The sequence below is a fragment of the Triplophysa rosa genome, linkage group LG12 (genome assembly GCF_024868665.1).
Source record: "Triplophysa rosa linkage group LG12, Trosa_1v2, whole genome shotgun sequence".
In the NCBI taxonomy this organism is placed as follows: Eukaryota; Metazoa; Chordata; class Actinopteri; order Cypriniformes; family Nemacheilidae; genus Triplophysa; species Triplophysa rosa.
This window is the reverse complement of record NC_079901.1, coordinates 13,444,263-13,465,143: the sequence shown is the minus strand read 5'-3', so window position 1 is coordinate 13,465,143 and position 20,881 is coordinate 13,444,263. Positions and strand designations below refer to the sequence as shown.

The following is a 20,881-nucleotide window of genomic DNA, read 5'->3' as shown; positions in this document are numbered from 1 at the left end:
TGGAATCACGTGTATTTTCAAAAAGTGAAGTGCGCCATCTGGCGGCTACAACACGCAGAGGCGACATCACGCCAGGAATGGAATGAAATATCGCGTAGATTAGATTTATTAAAACATCTTAACAGGCGAAGTAAAAGAAACAACCAACAGATCATATGACATTTACATCTTTTAATAATTGAAAAAGATGAGGATTTACATCAGCATGTTTTGTCAAGTGTTATCACAATCTTAATTGAAGGGATTATGTACAATGATGGGATGAGCATTTTGAATAGGACACAAGAAACATTTCCAATTTCATGTCAAAAAAAGTCCATACAGGGCAGTTCAGTTATCTTCAGCTATCTCTTCAAATACATGTTATTGAAGCATTCCTTTTCATGGCAATCCGGTTATGTTGTTGTGAACGTTTGAGGAATAAAAGTGTGTTCGAGCGTGATAATGCTAATTTACAGATTTTAGCAATAGAAGAGAATCGTTTTTTAATTTCATTGTTTACACTGTGCTTCTCAGATGAAAGAAAAGCGGACATTAGTGAAATTAATTTAATTACTGGCAATTTCCCCAAACTTAATATGGCCATCCTGATTACCCTTCACTCCTAAACCATTCGTTTGACATTTCTCCCTCTGGTGCAGACTGATCATTTCTTCAGTACCGGTGATGAGGGCTTCTTGATCTTGAGCGAGATCTCCTGTTGAGGAAAAAAAAATGTTTGAAATGAGCTTGAATCACAATGCGTGTAGATTAAATGGACAAGTGCGGTGCCCTCGCAAGCTGTCCAGACTGGTTTCAGCATACCTTCTGGATGAGCTGTAGTCCCGACCTGTGGGGTGTTCAAGATTTATGATTAAAATCTTCTTTATGTATCTTTTATGTAAATCATGAATATAAGTCTAATCATAATTCTTATTCATATGACAAATTCTGTCATAATATGGTTGCAATATGTTTCACATCACTTCACATATAAGAGTTAAGGATTGGTAGATTACAGTCGGTCTATTACTCTCTCACATTCCATCAGAAACTCACTGTATTTGGTGTTGGGGGAGGGCGAGTGTGACTGACGTCCATACTGCTTCTCCCATTCATCTCGCTCTTTCTCCCGGCGTTCCCGCTCCCTGCAAGACCAAACAATGACCAAACTATATCCTCTCCTTCATAAACAGAAGACACGGACACGTGTATATACATGCTCAGACTTACTTTATGCGAATTTTCCGTGCCATGGCTCGTAAAACTCCTTCTCGTTCCTGTGACAGTAGGAAACTTTCGTTAAAAACTACACCATACAAAGCTTCTAACTGGAATGACCCAAACTCAAAAAAACATAGCATCTTACACACCCACACAAACTTTTACCTGTCGCTTGTTCTCCTGTTGCTGGATCTTGGCCTGCGCTGCTCTTTTATCCGCCTTGGCTGAGGAAGGGTGAAACCATAAAGGTGAGGCAGGGTAAATGTCTTTATCAAAATACACAGACCAGATTGAAATGTGTGGTATAAAAACATCTGTATATGCAATGATTTCGTATACATGTAATGATTTTGTAATAAAATGTTGAAAATGTGTAAATATCACAGTCAGTCTAGACCAGGCTATGAGCATATGGTTCTTGAATGCCTGCATTAGTAACTTACATTGCTTGTTTAGGGCCTTTTGCATTCGAAGCTTGAGCTTTTCCTGCGGAGTCATCTTGGGCTGCAACGGACATACTGACTTTAGAACAAACAAAATCGCAAAGGTCAGGCAACTGCACAATAATTGCGAACAACAGATCATTACTTAGTTCACAGAGGGATTTTAAACCCCATACAAATAGTTTACAGTATTTCTCAATGTTTAAGAGCAAAAGGTGGTCATATTTCACAGCAACGGCGGTCCTTTTTGCCTCTGATGTTTATTTGTGAGCATTTGTGGATGTAGGTAGGGGCAAGGTGTGAAGAGGCAAATGAGGGTAGCCATTTAGACTCATTCAACAGCACAAAACAGTACAAAACGATGTCTTCTTTTTCCAGGTCAGGTACACCAACTTGGTGGAACGGTAACAAAATGTCAGGAACTGTAGCCATTTGGTGCTGTTCAACCTACAAGGACATTGTGCATTGACTTATGCAGGTGTGTTTGTTTGTGTGTGTGTGTGTGTGAGAATGAAGTTGCTCTGCCTGTCTTGACAAGCCCGGAGCAGAAGCAACACCTGAGCTCTTTAACTGCTTCGCCAACCTCATAAGAACCATAACACCTTTGTAGTTTTCCCTTTCATCATCTTACGTTCATTCACAAAGTGGCATTGCAGACAATACTGATTAGATGAAAAGGATATATATATATATACACAGTATATACTGTATATATAGTCCTTCTGTGAACAGCACATAGAAGGTAATTTAAGGATAATGGGGGTATTTTACTCTCTTCCTATTTATTACCAATCGGGCACATAAGGATATTCAGGTGAGTTCAAAAACCTACAACCTGCACCAGGAGAGCTGATGACCTAATCAAAACATGAGATCAGGGGCTCTTTGTGGAGTCAGAAGTGTGCAAAAGATGGGCAAGAGCCCTGGCCTGATTGTTAACTGCATCAGCCTGTCAGGGGTGAGGTAGGCGGAGTCTTTAGAAACAAATTTGAGATGTATCAAATTCTTACTGACTTTGGCAGCTCCAGTCTCTTTACCACCCGGAGGTTCAGATCTAAGAGAGAAAGAGAAAGTTATAGACTGCGTCAATCTTCTATATTCAGACTGAAGCGGGCAGATGTGTTTTCAGTTGGGCTCTAACTTACTTTTTCAGCTTGTCAGCAGGAGCAGAGGCAGGCAGAGCACAACGGGAGGAAGGGGAGGAGCTATGGCTTGCAGCAGGTGAGTGGGAGGGGCTTTGACTGACACTGCCGCCCCTCCTGTACGCAGAGCTGCGACTCCTTCGCTGGTAACGATCACCTGACTGCGAGCGTGAATGAGATCTGTGGAACAAAGTAATAAATCTTACATGGTTTGCTGCAAAATCTAAAACTCAATTTTCTAAATGGTTTTTGAGTTCGTAACTATTTATAACTGTCCTACCTTGTTCGTCTGCGGTCTGTGTAGCGCCTCCCTCTATCCCGGTCTCTATCTCTTTCCCGGTTTCTATCTCTACCCTTGTCCCGATCTGTGGAACGAGACCGTGTCCTGTCACATCGTTTCTTCGAGCTCCCTCCTCCACTGCGATGCCGTGAACGTGAATCGGACCGCCGACGGGAGCGTGAACGAGACCGTGAATAACGGCTGTCCCGGTCCCTGCCCCCACGAGAACGCCGACTTCTACGGGAACGTGAGGATGAGCGAGAGGAACGGCGTGAGGAGGAGCGGGAAGAATAGGAGGAGTGACTGGAGGATGAGCGTCTTCGGCTGAAAGATAAAAGACAATATTCTGTTATAATAGGCAACCTACAAAAAAATTTAATCACATTTACCACAATCCAAAGATTCTGAAAAATAAAATTAAACCCAGAACAAACCACTGTCCATCTTTCAGGCTTAAACATAACATAAAAAGCCAACTCCGAGATTGATTAGCGCTCAACTGTTTCAATAGATGTCATCTATCATTCTGAGGCTGAACGTGCAGCATTCCGTTATCATAGCCAACATGGTTATAAATGAATAAATAAATGGAGAATTCAGCCAATCAGAAGGCAGAAAGTAGAAAGGGGAAGTTACCGACCGGGAGCCCCTGCTATGACCTGCGGTGTTGGAGGAGGCGTGGCTTGATGCCGCTGCGGGCAGGGCTTGTGTGGGTACGGCTCCCTCCTCATCACTGCCACCAAAGCTAGTGATAAAGGTGATTTTATCATTGCCTGGGGATCGGGATCGAGAGTGGGACTCTGAACTTGAGTCTGACTGTGGCCTGGGAAGTGAAATAAGAAAAAGCAAGTATTATTAATACATGCAAAAAATATACATTTAAGTGGTATTATGTTGCAAAACATCAGACCATTAAATACACCTACCTCTTGTAAGGGTCGTATGTGGGACTGTCTCTTCGAGCATAGCTGAATATTCAATCAAAAATACATATACATAATAAAAAAAATTGTCAAAGAATACCTTCTTATTCAGTTTAACTAGGGTTGGGTACCGAAAACCTACAGGTGCTGGTCATATAATTAGAATATCATCAAAAAGTTGATTTATTTCACTAATTCTTATTCAGTTTAATACTAAAATTAGCAGATAATTGCAAAAAAAAAAAAGAAATCACAAAAACAATGTAAGTGATTTTGCTATGTTTATTGTAATAAAAAAAACCTATAAAAGCTTTGTTTTTCTTTTATAAAAAAAATACATTTAAAACAATTACGGATCAGCCCCAAAATTTCATAAGTCAAAGTCTCAAGAATCACCAATTGTTGCATCAAGTTTGGTCTTGATACATCAAATTTTGATGTGTCTGAGTTTTTTAGCCCCAATATTGCAAAAATCCACTAGGGGGCCCAAATGCTTTCCATTGGTTTTTTAACACTTGATCTGAAATTTGACCACAACAGACATTGAGATGCTTTTTTTTACTTTTCCAATTAACAGACAAAATGAAAAATACACAAGCACATAAACAAAATAAAAACAATAAATTTGTATGAAACTATACTGTGAGAAGGGAAAGGACATAAACATTTTTAAGCCCACTCTTTTAAAAAAAGAAACAATTACTCTTTCTACACACATTATTCTATACAACGGTGATGAAATATGTTTTCTAGAGACTTTCCAACGATACAATGTTTGTCACAATAAGATAACAATTCACATGCAAAATCTTTAATTAAATCAGCTGTTCTGGATACGGGACGGCGCCAGTTAAGGGGCTAAACATACATCACATCTAATTTTAATCGAATCGTGACCCCAAGAATCGATAGGAATCTAATCTTGAGGTACCAAAAGATTCCCACCCCTAATATCCGGTATGTAACGTTAACTGGATCGAACCAAAACGCAGATTTAGGTGCCTCATTTCGGTGCCACTTAAATGCTGACTGAGCCGTCGATTGAGACATTTGCCTCATTCACGTTAGCGAAAGTCTGAAAGCTCAGATAATACAAATCCAACACATCTTATATAATGGTTAAACGGATCTCGAATGATCTGTGATCTGTACGGATCGGAACGCTCATGACCAGTGGATTCATCATAGTGAAAGACAGTTTTAATGCGCGCTCAGCATTCATTACCTGGCGGAGTGTTTAACTTCAACCGCCGCATAAGGCAAGTTTTAAAGTGAAACTAACGTTAATTCGAAAAGCACATGACGCGTCTGTTATATGGGAGTCAAATCACCAATTGTATTTTCTTTTTCAATTTGACAGGGACAACGCATTGTCAGTGTAAAAATGAAAATAAAATAATTTCATTTTATTTTTCATTTTGGCACATATTGTGCACGCAGTTGTGTACAGTGAAATTGCTAATCTGGTTTTCATTTTCATTTTCATCGTTTAATTTATTTATTTAAATTTGGCAGGATTTGCCTCCCATACTGTTATGCAAGTGATCACAATAAAACTGTTGTGCGCGTTTAAAATCAATGAAGCGCGTGCTGCGTGCCGTGGAGCTCGTTCTTAACACAGTAACGTATCTGACAAGACAGACAAGCGAGATACAGCAGTGAAAGTGCTAAAACCTTATAGCATCTGTCAGTCTGATCTCTAGACATCAGTCTGTCAAGCTTTTTACTCTGACTGCATGCACAGGCATTTAATTATACTTATTCATTATACATACTGTGTGTTTTTAAAATAATGCACATATAATGTACAGGTACATCTAAAAAATATAATATCGTGAAAAAGGTCATTATTTTTTGTCACTCATTTCAGAAAGTGAAACCCATATATTATATAGATTCATTACACATAGAGTTAAATATTTCAAGCCTTTATTTCTTGAAATTTTGATGATTATGGCTTACAGATAACGAAAACCCAAAATTCAGTGTCTCAGAAAATTAGAATATCACATTAGATCAATAAAAAAAAGGATATTTTAAACAGAAATGTCAGGCTTCTGAGAAGTATGTTCATTTCTATGCACTCAATATTTGGTTGGGCCTCCTTTTGCATGAATTACTGCATCAATGCGGCGTGGCATGGAGGCAATCAGACTGTGGCACTGCTCAGGTGTAATGGAAGCCCAGGTTGCCTTCAGGTCATCTGCATTGTTGGGTCTGGTGTCTCTCATCATAGATTCTCTATGGGGTTCAGGTCAGGTGGTTTTGCTGGCTAATCAAGCACAGTACCACCATGGTCATTGAACCAGCTTTTGGTACCTTTGGCAGGTGCCAAGTCCTGCTGGAAAATGAAATCAGCATCTGTTATGCAAGCTTGTCAGCAGAAGGAAGCATGAAGTGCTCTAAAATGTCCTGGTAGATGGCTGTGTTGACTGTGGACTTCAGAAAACACAGTGGACCAACACCAGCAGATGACATGGCAGCCCAAATCATCACTGACTGTGGAAACTTCACACTGGTCTTCAAGCAACATGGATTCTGTGCCTCTCCACTCTTCCGCCAAATGCAAAATTTACTTTCATCTGAAAAGAGGACTTTGGTCCAGTATGTTTTCTGAAGTCCACAGTCAACACGGCCATCTACCAGGAAATCTTAGAGCACTTCATGCTTCCTTCTGCTGACAAGCTTTATGGAGATGCTGATTTCATTTTCCAGCAGGACTTGGCACCTGCCCACCCTGCCAAAGGTACCAAAAGCTGGTTCAATGACCATGGTGGTACTGTGCTTGATTGGCCAGCAAACCCGCCTGACCTGAACCTGAATTGTCAAGAGGAAGATGAGAGACACCAGACCCAACAATGCAGATGACCTGAAGGCAACCTGGGCTTCCATTACACCTGAGCAGTGCCACAGGCTGATTGCCTCCATGCCACGCCGCATTGATGCAGTAATTCATGCAAAAGGAGGCCCAACCAAATATTGAGTGCATAGAAATGAACATACTTCTCAGAAGCCTGACATTTCTGTTTAAAATATCCTTTTTTTAATTGATCTAATGTGATATTCTAATTTTCTGAGACACTGAATTTTGGGTTTTCGTTATCTGTAAGCCATAATCATCAAAATTTCAAGAAATAAAGGCTTGAAATATTTAACTCTATGTGTAATGAATCTATATAATATATGGGTTTCACTTTCTGAAATGAGTGACAAAAAATAATGACCTTTTTCATGATATTCTAATTTTTTTAGATGAACCTGTAGCATAGAAGGCTCTCTTTAAATGGACTTAATCTGTTGATATGTTCAATGCATTTTCTGCCCATATTTAATACAACTATGGCAAGCATTTAGTTGTAGCTGGAGGGTAAACACCATAACATCTTTCTAGCAATGTTAGTGTCCATGTTCATTTCACATTCACTTAAAACTTTAATTGTGCATTTGTTTATTATTTAATAAATATTTTTTAATTGAATGTATTGTTCTTTAAAGGCGGGGTAACAGATTTCCAAATTACGCTTTAAACAACTGAGTCGGGCCGAGTACCAAAGCAACCTTTAAGCAGTAAGGTGGACAGTGCACAGGACGGACATTTGCCGAGCAGAGCGCTGATGAAAGCGAAAGATGGGGGTAGGGGTGTGTTTGTTTTGGTGATTTGAACATCAACAACTGCTAAGAGAAATCGGACACCCCACCTTTAATGTCAACCACCGCTGTTTCGTGGCTCTTTTTTTAAAGTATCGATTTAGGCACCGGTACCGTTTTAAAAGTATCGATTTGGCACCGGTATCGAAAAAAAAAGATACCCAACCCAAAGTTTAACATACAATTTTAAGGGAGATGTTGAATCATATCTTAAAAGGAAGTGGAAGGCTAGTAAAAGAAAGGCGTGGAAACATTGCATATCGGTGCAATTTTGTCAATAATAAACTTGCCGGGGTTACCTGGGTGGGCTGATCTGTCTGCCTTTCATATACTTCTCTCTAAACTCTCGCCGCTGTCTGCGAGACCGCCGGCCCTGATGCACAAAAAAAACAATAACAGTAAAAATGATAACAAATGCAAAGTCTTAAATGAGAGGGAGGGCAAACAGCAAAAATGTTTGAATGTCCTTACAGAGTACATGGCCTTCTCTGCCTCTAGAGCTTTAGCGTGTTTAATGGCCTCCACTTCCTCCTTGTCCTTCCTCAACATCCTGCCACCAGGAAAGATCAGTTTTCAACTACATACATTTTGAATAGTTAAAAGAACATTACTGGAATCTCATTAGGAAGATGAAAAGGTGGTCAAATGGTTATTCTTCTCTGATCAGATGAAGAATGGGTGAACGAACCCAACAAAATCCCCCTCTGCCATGCCATAAGTGGTGGCCATCTTGTTAATCTCCGTGACCTGTTCTGGGTTCAGTTCATCTACATCCACCTCAACATCTACAACATGAAAAAGCATTTACAGACAAATTAAAAGGAGGACACTTCCTAAATTTAACTTAAGCTTTAAGGGAAGTGTATGGTGTATAAAGGACGAACCGATGTCAGGGATGACCTCGTCTTCCTCAGACTCGCTGTTTTCAGAATCATCCTCATCTTCCTTCTCTGCGTTTGCATCTGGTTCTGTCACTGTGCTGTCCTCTTATGTATACCCAATCTGTGCTTTCTTCTCAGCAAGTCTAACAGAAAGAAACGTAAAATCTGATTCTTCAAACAGAATTTGCTTTCAGAGACGTATTAACCTAACATAGATTTTAAATAACTTTTGACAACTGTTTCATAATTTCATACTTTTTCTTTTCATCCTCATTCGGTTTCGACAGGCCACCATAGAGCTCATCCACGTATATCTGGTACAAACACTGCTCCTCGGAGACTACAAAATGACAACAACATGATTAAAGGGGATTATTTAAAAGTCATCAAAATGCGTAGTCCAATGGTTCAAGATTAGTAACCATTGTCTAGTAAACATCACAAAAGTAAAAATGTACTTAATGCGCTGAAAATCAAAGATGACTTACTGCTTGCAAAGTCATTCTGCACCAGACCTCTATAGCGCTCATAATTGCACTTCCTCTCTTCAGATTCCTGCTCTGGGGTGCTAGGACAGAAATAATAAACACAAAATGACAAAGCACCAACCAGTTCAGCACACCTTTTAAAACATATGCTCTCTCTGCATATTCCAGGTAAGCGGTTTTCTTCTCTAACATAACAGGTGCATTAAGACCAGAACAAACTCACGTTGTGTTCAGGAGAGGCGGTGTATAAGTTGGGATGTAGTCCAGGTGTGCCCTGACATCAAACCTATCAATCATGTTGTTGGTATCTCCTTGCCAAGGCATCCTGTAAGGAAATTCACTAATGGTTAACACCACATATGACATAATAAACATACTGATTAGGGTTGTTCCGATAGACGATACTATCGTGTATCGACGATCCTCAGACCTATCGGCATTTCTTCATGCAAGAGAGCTTGCAATGCATTCGCAGGAATTGCTATGCGCGTGAGGGTTTAAAACCACCGCACGAGTTGTTCCCATTTGGCAATCAAGTAATAACAGCGCTCGCGGGCATCAATGACGCATTTGGATGAATGATATTGACTTATAGCAATAGTTTAATTTCTCTTGTTTAAAAGGTTGCGGTGGTAAGTAACAATGTTGCCAACTGCACTGAACTTAAACTCTGATAGAATGCTAATTGCAGTCACACATGAGCATTTTCTAGACACATACTGTAAGCTTCCGTTTTTGTCCACAAATCCAGCTTGTCATAGATAAATGCGTAATTGCCCCGCCCCTCGATACTATCGTGTATCGCCGATCCACAGGCTGGCGATAGAACGATCTAATTATATTGAATATCGCCCAACACTAATACTGATACGTGTTAATGACCTTAAAAACACTATACAAATAAACTTGACTATAGGATTAAGTTTCCTTTTATAAGTGGTCATGCAGATTGTTGTGAGAACTATAAACAACATTTTGTACAAATAAAGTACTTTTCTTTTATAAGCATATACTGATGTGTATATTGGGAGACATACATGTTTATGGGGCTCTCAGCTGCCAGGGCTACAGCTGAATCTAGGTGGATTTTGTACGCCCGACCATGAACCTGCAGGAACTGGGCTGGATCTTTTTTCTACAAAAAAAGACCAAAACTTCGATTTTTGTGAGCCAATTAAAAGCATTTCATCTGTCTTTAGAAAACATGATGTTAAAGTGGTAGAGGGGTTAAAGGGGAGTTTTTAATTACAATTTTCTCATAGTACTCTCTGCGTCGCTCCCCTCGACGCTTGTAGTCCACCATCATCCCACGCAGTTTGCGCTCATGTTTGCGGGCCTCCTGCCACATGACAGCTCCGCTTGGTGTTGGGCCGCGTCGGGGCAGGGCTGCTGCAAGAGACAGAGGACTCAATTTAACCAAACACACTTAAGGCTAAAATACATTACAAGACTTTTGCTCAGATTTTGCACAGATATTCAGTCTGGACATGTTGCAGAAATTCTGTGCCAGTCTGCAGATTTCATCAGTTAGTGTGTTTCTATCTGAAACGTTCACTGCAAGTGTATGGTGTCTAGTTTAAAAAAAATCTGTTCAGATTTTAAGAGTCTTGTAGTGTATTCCAGCCATCAGTAGCCATATAATGCACAGAAATCTCAAAACAATACATTTGATACAAGGTATATTGTAACTGCATTCATGCAATATGCATGTTATGCGAATTTAAAATGACATTAGATTAAATGCCAAGATCTGTATCAATTCCTCTGTGCATAACTACCTGCAGAATCATTTTTAATTGTAAAATTTTTGACAAAAATTACATATTTTGACATTGGTGTTATTTTTAAAATACAATCCAAGCAGCTACATCATCCCATGCAAATGGTTTTAATGACAGAAGAATATACATTAAAAGATAATGAAGCCACATGCTCATTTTGCTTGTATTAACTCTTCATTTGCAACAGGATTACATAGCAGACGGAAAACAACTCTGCGTCAACCCTAAGTGTCAAAGGTAACGTTAGTAAGTATAACTTTGTTGACACGTTTAAGTTCTGGGCAAGACAAGGAATCTAACATATATTTCTAAAGTATCTGATAAACTCATCAAATGACTATTGTGGTTATGTTGAGTCTTTACATCGCAAAAACACCTTTTTAGCTTTTGTGTAACAAAATTAAGTCACAGAGTGCCAATGTTAATAGCCAGGTGGCTGCAGTCTCTATAGCTAACTTAACTAACTTAGTCATAAACATACGTCTTCTGTCAGAGATTCATACAGTATTAATGGACCCATATTAAAAAGCTCAATGATTCGGATCGTATCTACGTAACTTGCATAAACTCACATATTCTACGTATGTTTTACAAAGAGGCTAATATATACATATAACATCACAGGACCACTCACACGCTAACGTTAGCATGCTAGCTAGCTACATGTCACATCAAGCGCTAACTAACCGTAAAAACGAAGCATTGAGATTGTTAACCCAGACATTTCATGATTTCAATGACCTAATGAATTACCTGTTTATGTATACAACAACTATAATGATTGTGTTTTCTTGATAGAAAAAGACACACGTCCGTCCTTGCGTGGAAAAGGCCGCGTATACATACAAACGCACACGCCTCCCAGCGCAAACGCTACCTAAGGCACTGAGCTGAATAACAGCAACAGCAGGGGGCGCTCACACGCACTGGATGATTTCAACTCATCTATGGGGGGAGCACTTCAACTAAAATACATGGCAAAGGGTGAATGGTGTCACACGCCGATCACATGTACTCGACCAATTAGAGACGAAGTATGGAATTATCAAATTTCCGAGAACACGACCTCAAGTTGTTACATGATTAGGTAAAGAGGTGTTGCAAACCTGTAAAGACTTGGTCTACACACTATTAAAATAAATTTAGGCTTATTTAAATGCATTCATTATAAATGTAGACCCAATATTTTTTTAGGAAGGAAACATTCATTGAAAACTGATGATTGTTTATTTCAATAAGTGAGAAATCACACGAAAATAAAAATTAAGACACATGCATGCTTGGGTAAAGATACATGTTCATCACAGGCCATTTGTGGAGTTTTTGAGCACAATAACCACATTACTCTTCACAAAATGTCTTATTCTTAAACTTATTTCATTAAACTCTTATATCAGTAAGCACATTCTCAGTTAAGTTTCAATTGGACCCAAAATGAGACGTACTGTTGATTGGCCTATGGACACAAACAGATTCTAATCATTTTCTATAGACGGTTACGTTTTCATCGGACACACACGCCTGGCACAAAGTTAACTTCCGGTCTGTGTTTGGTTATAAGAATTTATTTGATATTTAATTAATATAATATTTAATTGTATATTAATTCTATTAAATTAAAACTCAACAGTTATTGATTCTTTGAGGAGGTCTACCAGAGGTTAAGTTTGGGCCACATAAAGTTTTTTGTTGCCGCTGAAACTGACTGTATAACACTCAAAGCCATCAAATAAAACAAAATGCATTTGCATACAACAACCAATCTCACAACCAAATATACAATACAACAAACAATTTACAAAACATAATCATAACCGAAAGTGTTCTTTATGTGCAATGTCTTGTCTCACTTGAAATAATGTAAACAAAGTAAGATTCCCAGTAGTACAAAGTGCAAATTTGTAGACAAATGTTTATGATAGAAATATATTCAAATTCACATTATAAACCCCAAAATTGTTGCGTTTAAAATGATTAGTTTATGAGAAATGGTGGTGTGGGTAAAATCCTGTCAGAGCTGTAAATGGGGCAAGCTTTAAAATCACAAGGCCAGTCTCTCCAGAGATAACGCAGAGCAGCCGGCTTGGTGGGACACTGTTTTATAGACAGCAGAATATAATGAGAGCCCAGTTTTTCCATGGGGACTGGAATCCATTGAGAGTCTTCTAAACACGTCTGATTCACAGGGCAGCAGATCTGCAGCAATACATAAATAAATAAAACAATATACTATCAGCTCATCACGTTTTCACTTCCACCTTAAATTCAGGAGATTTGTTTGCATGAAAATGTTTTTATACGGAGTAAATGGTGAACATAAACCATGCTCATTGTACCTCAAAAGCATTATCAGAATGGGTGGCAGAAAGTTTCTGGTTGAAAGTGATGTTAAGAGAAGACTGGTCAAAATGGATTGAAAGCGGATAAGGTCCCTGGAAAGACACATTCTTTTCACCATAGGCGACAGCTCTCGCCCCTAGCACAAGTCTGTGCGCCACGTCCTGTTTAAACCGTGGGTGGATGCTACAGTAAACCACACCAAAAATAAAAACTTAAGAGTCCAGCACTATGCAATTTCCTATTAAACGACAGTCTAAATACTCATTTATACTCACCTGCCCCAGGGGGATTTTTCATCAGGCAAGTCAATAGCAACAGCCATAAAAGTGTTCTTCATGCGTTTATTAGGAGCAAATCCGTAGTCGGCTGTCTGATGCCAGCGTATTTCTCTGAATCCATCTTGCAAATTCTTTTTCTCCCATGTGCTTAGCTAAGAGAGATACAATGCATGCAATCCAGTGTAACTACATGATAGAAGTAATGTCAAAAGCTTTGTTTAGACAATTTATTCCACTTATGGCTATTCAAGAGCACCTGTACAAATCCAAATGGGAAGTCTATTGCTGTTTGACCCTCTGAGCCTTGATGGAAAGCCATCCTCCAGTCATCAATCATGGCAGGGAAAGAGCAGTTGTATTTATCTCTGTTGTAGCCTGAATTAGCCTCACCTGGAATAAAAATCAGTAAGCCTATAGCGCGTCTTTGCACATCTTGGTGCAATACAGGATTATCATTGTTCCTCAGAGATATTACCTTGGTACCATAGGGCTCCTTTTATGGTCATGTTAAGTAGTGGATGGATCATAGCATTCCACAATAAAGAACTGTTCCATTCTGCTGAGTATGCAACTTTATTCCAAAAGTTACTCTGCACAGTTGGATTACTATGGAAAACACTGGAGTGCATGTTTAAGTATAGGTTATTATATAGGTTCATTAAAATATAGGTTAAGTCAACGTAAGTTACTGCTCAAAACTTGTACTTTTTTAAAAGCTTTACAATGCATCTACATGTTTTAGCATTTGTTACATGCTCTGGAATTGCACCTGCTCACGGAGCCCTTCAATCCACACTTGTCAAGTGCCCTTGGGGCTGACCAGGCCTCCACAGGTGTGCCTCCCCAACACGACTCTACTAACCCTATAGGATAATTCAGCGTCTGGTAGAGGTAGCGGCCAAAGAGCCAGCACACAGCAGAGTAATGGGTGAAATGCTCTGCACCAAGCAATTCTTTAAAGATAAACACAAAAGTCAAAGAAGACATGGCTGCTTATTAATTTTTAGGTATACGAGGAATGTCACTTCTCTGCTTTTTTACTCATACAAACCATACAAAAGTATGTTTTTTATTAGCAATTCATACACGTTTAAGTTAAACAAATAAATAACAACTGTCGGATATTTGAAAGCCTGTGTTTTAGATTGCACTTTATATAGATTTGCATTCATACTTGCTGTTGGTCGGGACCAGGGAACTTCAACTCCTGCTAGGTCATCCAGCTCCACACTGCTCTGCTCCAAGGCAGCCTGAAAGATCCTCACATTAGGGAACTTGGAGGCCATGGCCAGTTCCTCTGTTGCATTATATACCTGTTAAACAACAAGGACATAATTTATGCCTATGCATTGCATATCAATGAAAACCAGCGGAATAAACACACCAAACGTTTTTGGAAGAAACATACTCACTTGACCAACTGTGAATGCCATGTTACTCTGTCCACCACATAACCAGATATCTCCAAAGAGCACATCTGTGAGGATGATGGAACTGTTAGTGGTGGTCTGGGATATAATCAGGTTGTAAGGACCACCAGCCTCCACGGGACTGAGAGTTATACGCCAAATACCTGTGTTGCATTTGGGAAAATATTTTAGTGAAGAATAAGGATTTTTTTGCATTAATTAAATTGTAATAATCGCAGAAATTTAATTGTGTGGTACTTTAGTGGAACTCAGAAGTAGAAAATAGACCACGCATGGACATTCCAAAAAAAGCTGTAGTTCACTGTTGTAGTGAACTGTTCTACCCACAGAGGTGGGTAGTAACGAGCTACATTTACTTCGTTACATTTACTTGAGTAACATTTTGGAAAATATGTACTTTTTAAGTAAAATTAAAAGTGTGTACTTTTACTCGAGTAAATTTCTAATAGAAAATCTGTACTTTTACTTCGTTACATTGCGTGACGTTCCTTCGTTCCTTCATTTTAAAATATTTTTTTTAAAACGCGTTGTTTATTTCAAGGTTGTCGTCTCTTTTTACGGGCATTCCCGAGTGATCGATTCTTTTGAAAGCATTAATTGAACAATGGGCAAAACCATTTGAATATGCTAATGAATCAGTTCAAATGATTTGTTCAGTTCGCAGCACGATCTGAATCATCTGAAGCAGGATTACTCACTCCTCGTAGCGCGAAACTTAAGAACACGCAGAACACAAAGAGCGTTGGATGAAGTGGATATGAATCTATATCTATACAATCAAAACTGCAAATGTGTCATATTGTTTGCCACCAATGATAAATGCCCGCCATATGCGCGCACCCGCGCGACCTGTTCGTCAGACACCACATCATGCGCGTTACCTGTCAGACACAGAGACGTGGGCTTGCAGAAATATACATTTGAAGAACAGAAGGAAGAAAACGTGTTGATGGGCGTGTGGTTCACTGTTTACAGTTTGTTTACAAGTAAGAGCGTTTCACAACACACACGTGACACAACACGAGAAAACATGAGCTTTGTTCAAAAATGTGTATTTCATTAAAGAGAGCACTGCAGATGTTCTAGATCATCTTAGGAAATGCTCTGAGTTTAGTTCATGCTTTAGTTTGACATGGTCTATTATTCTAAATAAGTTGTGTAAACTACATTGACATCAGGACTAGATGAAATTTACAGAAATGCTTGTCTCTTCTGTGTTTGTCTATTCTTCAGTCTTTCTAGTATATTGCAAAGATATCTTATGATAATTAAAAATATTGATTAAAATGTAATATTAAAATATTGGCATTAATTTAATGTAGTAGGCCTATATAATCAGATACGAAGTAACTATGTAACTAGCTACTTGCGTAGTTTTTCATTGTATACTTTTTTACTCAAGTAATTTTTAAAATAGTGACTTTTACTTTTGTAACAATTTCTCTAGTTACTTGTACTTTTACTTGAGTAAAGATTTTTGCTACTCTACCCACCTCTGTGCATAACTGGAACTGTCACCTTACACTTACTGCATGTGGAGGGAGTGACGATTTCAGGTGACGATCATGTGATTTGCACGAGCATTGAATACTTTACCGTTGACAACATGCGCGGAGTTTGCAAAAACATTGTGTGATCCAGACAATGACAGCACAATTTCGGCTCCTGCCTCTCCATATCCCCACACGACTGCTCGAGCTGGGGCTTTCTGCAGGACCATGTGACTCCCATAATATGAGGCGAACCGCAACTTCTCTGCTGGGAATTCAAGGAAGTGAACTTAAACTTTTCAAAAACCCGTTTTGAAAAAACTTTCCAATAACCCGCAAAAAAAAACAAAAGAGTTTTATTAAGTTTGCTGCATATGTCGCGACTCTTAAATCGTTACTCACCTGCTGATAAAACAGTGGTTAAAGCGCTCAGCACGAGCCACACAGGTGTCAACATTGCTGCAAAATATTCAGAACGAGGAAGTGAGTGAGCGCAATTACGTCACGCATAGTAGGCGGAGCCTCAACCTTTATCGCAAACGCCCACAAATGCTTTTCGATTCGATTTACAACCGACCTTTTCATTTACAAAGCTAGATTTTCTCAGTAAAACTTAATAATACCGTTAGTATTGAATCAAATAGTAATTTTACATAATTCACATAATACATAATGCTCACACAATTATTTACTTTAATTAAACTATGATCAACATTACAGTACATTATTTTATTACTGGGATGTGGAACATATATATGAATATTCAGAAAATTAATCTCATGTCTAATTGACTTTGTCAGAATCGCAATGGACTTGTGTAAGTCAGCAATAATACATCCAATCAGGCAGTGTCAATAGATGCAGACACCAATGGACCACTTCATCATCTCTGCATACATTTCAGTAAACATGACATCCCATCAGTCTAATTGCATCCTGGCAGAGGCCAACTGACTGCCAAGCTTCACAACATCATTACAACTGATGGGATGGCATTCAGATAAAACCACTGCACGTGACTAATCAGCGAACAGGCAGAAAATGTTTTGATCTATCAGCAAGTTAAAAACCCAGCAGGGAAGAGAGGAAGAAACAGGGGTTTAAATGGTCAATGAAGTCATTACTGGATAATTAGGTCATTAGAGGAAGTTAAAGCTCATTAGAAATTCAGATGCTTTATATTAAATGAAAATACCGTGATTGGGGTTTAAGTTAATGGAAATGTTTTGCACGCTATCTTGCTTTAGAAGGGGACCATTTGCTCAAGGTCCACTGGTCTTGTAAATTGTAAAAAGAAAAAAGGTGCTTTCAACTCCCGTCCTCCCTTTCTTAATCAAAACATTTTATGTTTGAAATAAAGAGTTTCTTGGAGTTATCTGTACTAATATTGTCAAATGAACATGTAGCTTGTCTTTTAGTTGTATAATTAAAATAACACATGGGCCCGTTTCACAGACGGCTTAAGGCAAGTCCCAGTCTTAGTTGAGCTGGCTCAACTCAAAATAACTTGCCCTAGATCATAAAATATGTCAGTGCCATTGTTTTGCCTAAAGATGCACACAGGTAATGTTTCTTTCTGAAGTATTTTTTATAAAAGTGACTCAAATATCCAAATCCAATCTTTGGAGAATTTTTATTCAAAGTAAACAGCATAAAAAACAGAATGATGGATGTGTCATGAGTGTATCCAAGGACGGTTATGTTTTGCCTTCTTTAAGCTTAGTCTTTTTTGTAAAATTGTACTTTTATTTTGTGCATTTTCCAATTCTCACAGGGAAAACAAAAGACATCAGACAGACTAACATCCTCTGTGACAAAACCCATCAAACTTATACCAGCTCTCTAAACAGCCTTTTGTCATGTCAACTTAAAATGGATGAGGATTTCAAAAAATATAAATCAGGAACTTTTTCTTCACAAGTTCACAATGACAAGTAAAGTTATTCATAGCACAGGCTATTTGATGGATGAAAAGTAATGTGCTTTTTGGGACTGATGTGTTTTCCAGTGTGGAGTTTCTCTGTAATGGATTGTGATGACAGGTTGAAGGTCAGGGAGAGAATGATTTGAGTAAATTCAAATGCAAAACAAGCAATTGTAATGGCCATTAGCGTTTAATTGAGTCCTACAGCATTGTAAATCAAGACACAAGAAAGATATTAGATGGCAATGAGAAGCACATTGTTTTATGAAAGGTACTTGGACAGTGTCCAGTTTCTCGAATGTTTGGCTTAAAGACAAATACTTTAGCTTGACAAATGGTGATATAACTGACAGGAGTCTAAGGAACCATAGATTTTCATGCATATCAAACATAAATGTAATGCAAGATAATGATTTTTGGACAGCACAGATTGTTGTCATCATTAAATTGTGCAATGACACTACAGCCTGCATAAATAAAAAGTGCTGGTCCACAGATTTCATGCTTCCATCGTTGGCCATATGCACTAAAAATTATAATAGTTTCATAAAGAAATGAGTTAATTTCATTTTACCTGTACTTAATCTTTTTGTACTTTCCTTACATCTAATTTGTTATATGCAGGCAATGCATATTCCTTTCATTAAGACTGAAAATAAAAAAAGTACATTACATGTATAGAAATCAAAAATGACCTTCATGCATTCATCATGAGACATTTTGTATTAAAACCAACAGAATGACACACATTTGTGTAGGAAAAACAGCCCCTTAAAATTCTATAATTCTTTTTTTAACCATTTCCAGTTCTTCTCAACCTTCAATTCATTTATTTTCTGAATATCCTATAATGACTTTTTTACTGCTTAAACATCTCCTGTGAATAGAATTGGTCAGGATAGCCTACATCTTAACTACTGGCTGAGGAAGAAGCCTTCAAACTCCAGCACGGAATTGGACTGACAATGACACAATGTTCCTTCACAGCCAAAATCTCATTAATTGGTGGAATTTAATTATATGCATCGCTTAGTCACTGTTATCTCCTTTGCAGATGTTAACCTGCAGATTCACTGCCTGCTTCTCTCTGAGGACAAGCGTTGCTAATTAAATCATTTTTTTGAACACAGACTTTGCACTATTCATCAGCTGTGATGCACTTCATATTCTCTGGCTGATGAAGGTTACTCGGAAAGCACAGACCAGAGTTGCTTCTAAAATAATCATTATTTATTAGGAACAAATGGCTCTTTTAGCCAAAAACAAACATTTAACTGGCATGCCTTTTCAAGTCAATATAACTTATTTATATAATATATATAACTTACACTTTTTCCCCGCTTCGAAACATGAATATAATACATCTACTTTACCAATTAATCCAGAGCTTCGCGGTTTTGATGGACTTTCTGCTCGATGGCAACATTATCCCCTTTGTTAAATAATTAAGTACTTTCGAACATGAAGCACAGAGCCGCTATTAATAAAATAAAGCATTTTTTAAATAGCAAAATGTTTTCTGTTTTGTTTTGGACTTCATTAAAACTGCATTAGGACATGGTTTTGATGGAAGAAAATCGGACGAGCTGCAGTTACACAATTGATCCGCAGGGGGGAGCTTGAATGACAGTGAAGTTTATGTGAGCGCTACAAAATGTTGCACACGATCTACTGATTTTAAAAAAGACATGGTAGTTTACCATTCTCACTAGCCCAGATAGTCCTACAGCTTGGACAGATAATGGTAGGTAAAATATTGTTGCTGCAATTTTACTCTTACAGGTGTGGAATGATAAATGAATTCTCCTTTACTAAGCTTAATATGCAAAAACAAATGGTAATTTGTTTTCTTTGAAATCAGACAAAAACATAACTGCAGAATATTTTATTTAATGCATTACTATGTTTACAAAACGGTCATGTCATTTGTAATGTAGTTTCCTTGCAATCAGACAAAAACCAAAATAGCAGAATTTATTAAATGGATTACAACTCAGTCATGTCATTTGTAATGTATTTTTTAGTTGTATTAACTGTATCTGTTTTATGCTGCCTCTCTAATTGAGATGAATTATTATACAAAACAAAGGTTTGGTAAAAGTATACATGTAGACTTTATAAAAGTATACATATATGTAGACTAAATCAACGAAAAGGTATTTAAAAATACAGTATCCCCATATGTTACTGACTGTTTCATCATGCTTTGGACTTTGTAGGTGCAATTAATACGATTTATGGGAGAAGAAGGTATTGGTAAAAACACCTTGAGGAGAGAAGCTTCATGCTTGATCAACTGATTTTTAACGTGGAACTCAGCCACAAAGAAGCAGTAATAACAACATCATTTAAAAGGTATTGCAGAACCAAACAAATTGCATGTAAGGATAGGATGGCCTGTGAATGTGTTTATTCGTGGTCATGAGTCCCGACCTAAAGTAAGATACTTACCCTTAGTGGAAAAATGCACTTTCTGTAGCCATATTTATTTCTGAAGCCTTAAAATGTGATGGTGACGATGTGGTACCATAAAATAATAGTTTGACAGCTACAATACAACATCTGATATTGTTGTTAAACCATATGCATCTGTGTCAGTATTTGGAAGCTCCCGACAGTCTCAAATTCAC

At 38.2% G+C, this 20,881-nt stretch overlaps 2 protein-coding genes across 3 annotated transcripts; both read right to left on the bottom strand.

Annotated features, from left to right (window-relative positions):
* Positions 1-159: 159 nt before the first annotated feature.
* Positions 160-11,681, bottom strand: clasrp (CLK4-associating serine/arginine rich protein). The gene is given in 21 exon segments (XM_057348428.1): positions 160-697; positions 805-829; positions 1,039-1,127; positions 1,213-1,259; positions 1,369-1,427; positions 1,647-1,707; positions 2,661-2,700; positions 2,792-2,968; positions 3,069-3,392; positions 3,709-3,891; positions 3,995-4,036; positions 7,939-8,012; positions 8,111-8,189; positions 8,328-8,424; positions 8,524-8,663; positions 8,776-8,860; positions 9,009-9,088; positions 9,232-9,333; positions 10,046-10,143; positions 10,258-10,397; positions 11,543-11,681. Coding segments are annotated over 20 exon segments (1,944 nt in total). The 5' UTR covers positions 10,357-10,397; positions 11,543-11,681; the 3' UTR covers positions 160-654.
* A 316-nt stretch (positions 11,682-11,997) lies between these two features.
* On the bottom strand, positions 11,998-16,809 carry siae (sialic acid acetylesterase). Of its 2 annotated transcripts, none has more exons than XM_057348089.1 (10): positions 16,730-16,809; positions 16,434-16,592; positions 14,820-14,980; positions 14,582-14,720; positions 14,177-14,360; positions 13,883-14,025; positions 13,664-13,797; positions 13,405-13,559; positions 13,126-13,312; positions 11,998-12,985 (listed from the first exon to the last, which is right to left on the bottom strand). In XM_057348089.1, the coding sequence occupies exons 1-10, from the start codon at positions 16,782-16,784 to the stop codon at positions 12,764-12,766; spliced, it is 1,539 nt and encodes a 512-aa protein (XP_057204072.1). In that variant the 5' UTR covers positions 16,785-16,809; the 3' UTR covers positions 11,998-12,763. The 2 variants fall into 2 exon arrangements, with proteins under 2 accessions (XP_057204072.1, XP_057204071.1); XM_057348088.1 differs by having other exon boundaries at positions 16,434-16,595; positions 16,730-16,805.
* Between the last annotated feature and the right edge of the window lie 4,072 nt (positions 16,810-20,881).

What these genes read in the sequence shown, in the direction of transcription:
- siae (XM_057348088.1), bottom strand. Translation starts at nt 16,784, where the DNA reads ATGTTGACACCTGTGTGGCTCGTGCTGAGCGCTTTAACCACTGTTTTA. An exon ending in TGGCATTCACAGTTGGTCAA is followed by an intron (nt 14,721 to 14,819) that starts GTGAGTATGTTT and finishes GTTGTTTAACAG; the next exon opens with GTATATAATGCAACAGAGGA. An exon ending in GAAAAATCCCCCTGGGGCAG is followed by an intron (nt 13,313 to 13,404) that starts GTGAGTATAAAT and finishes GGTTTACTGTAG; the next exon opens with CATCCACCCACGGTTTAAAC.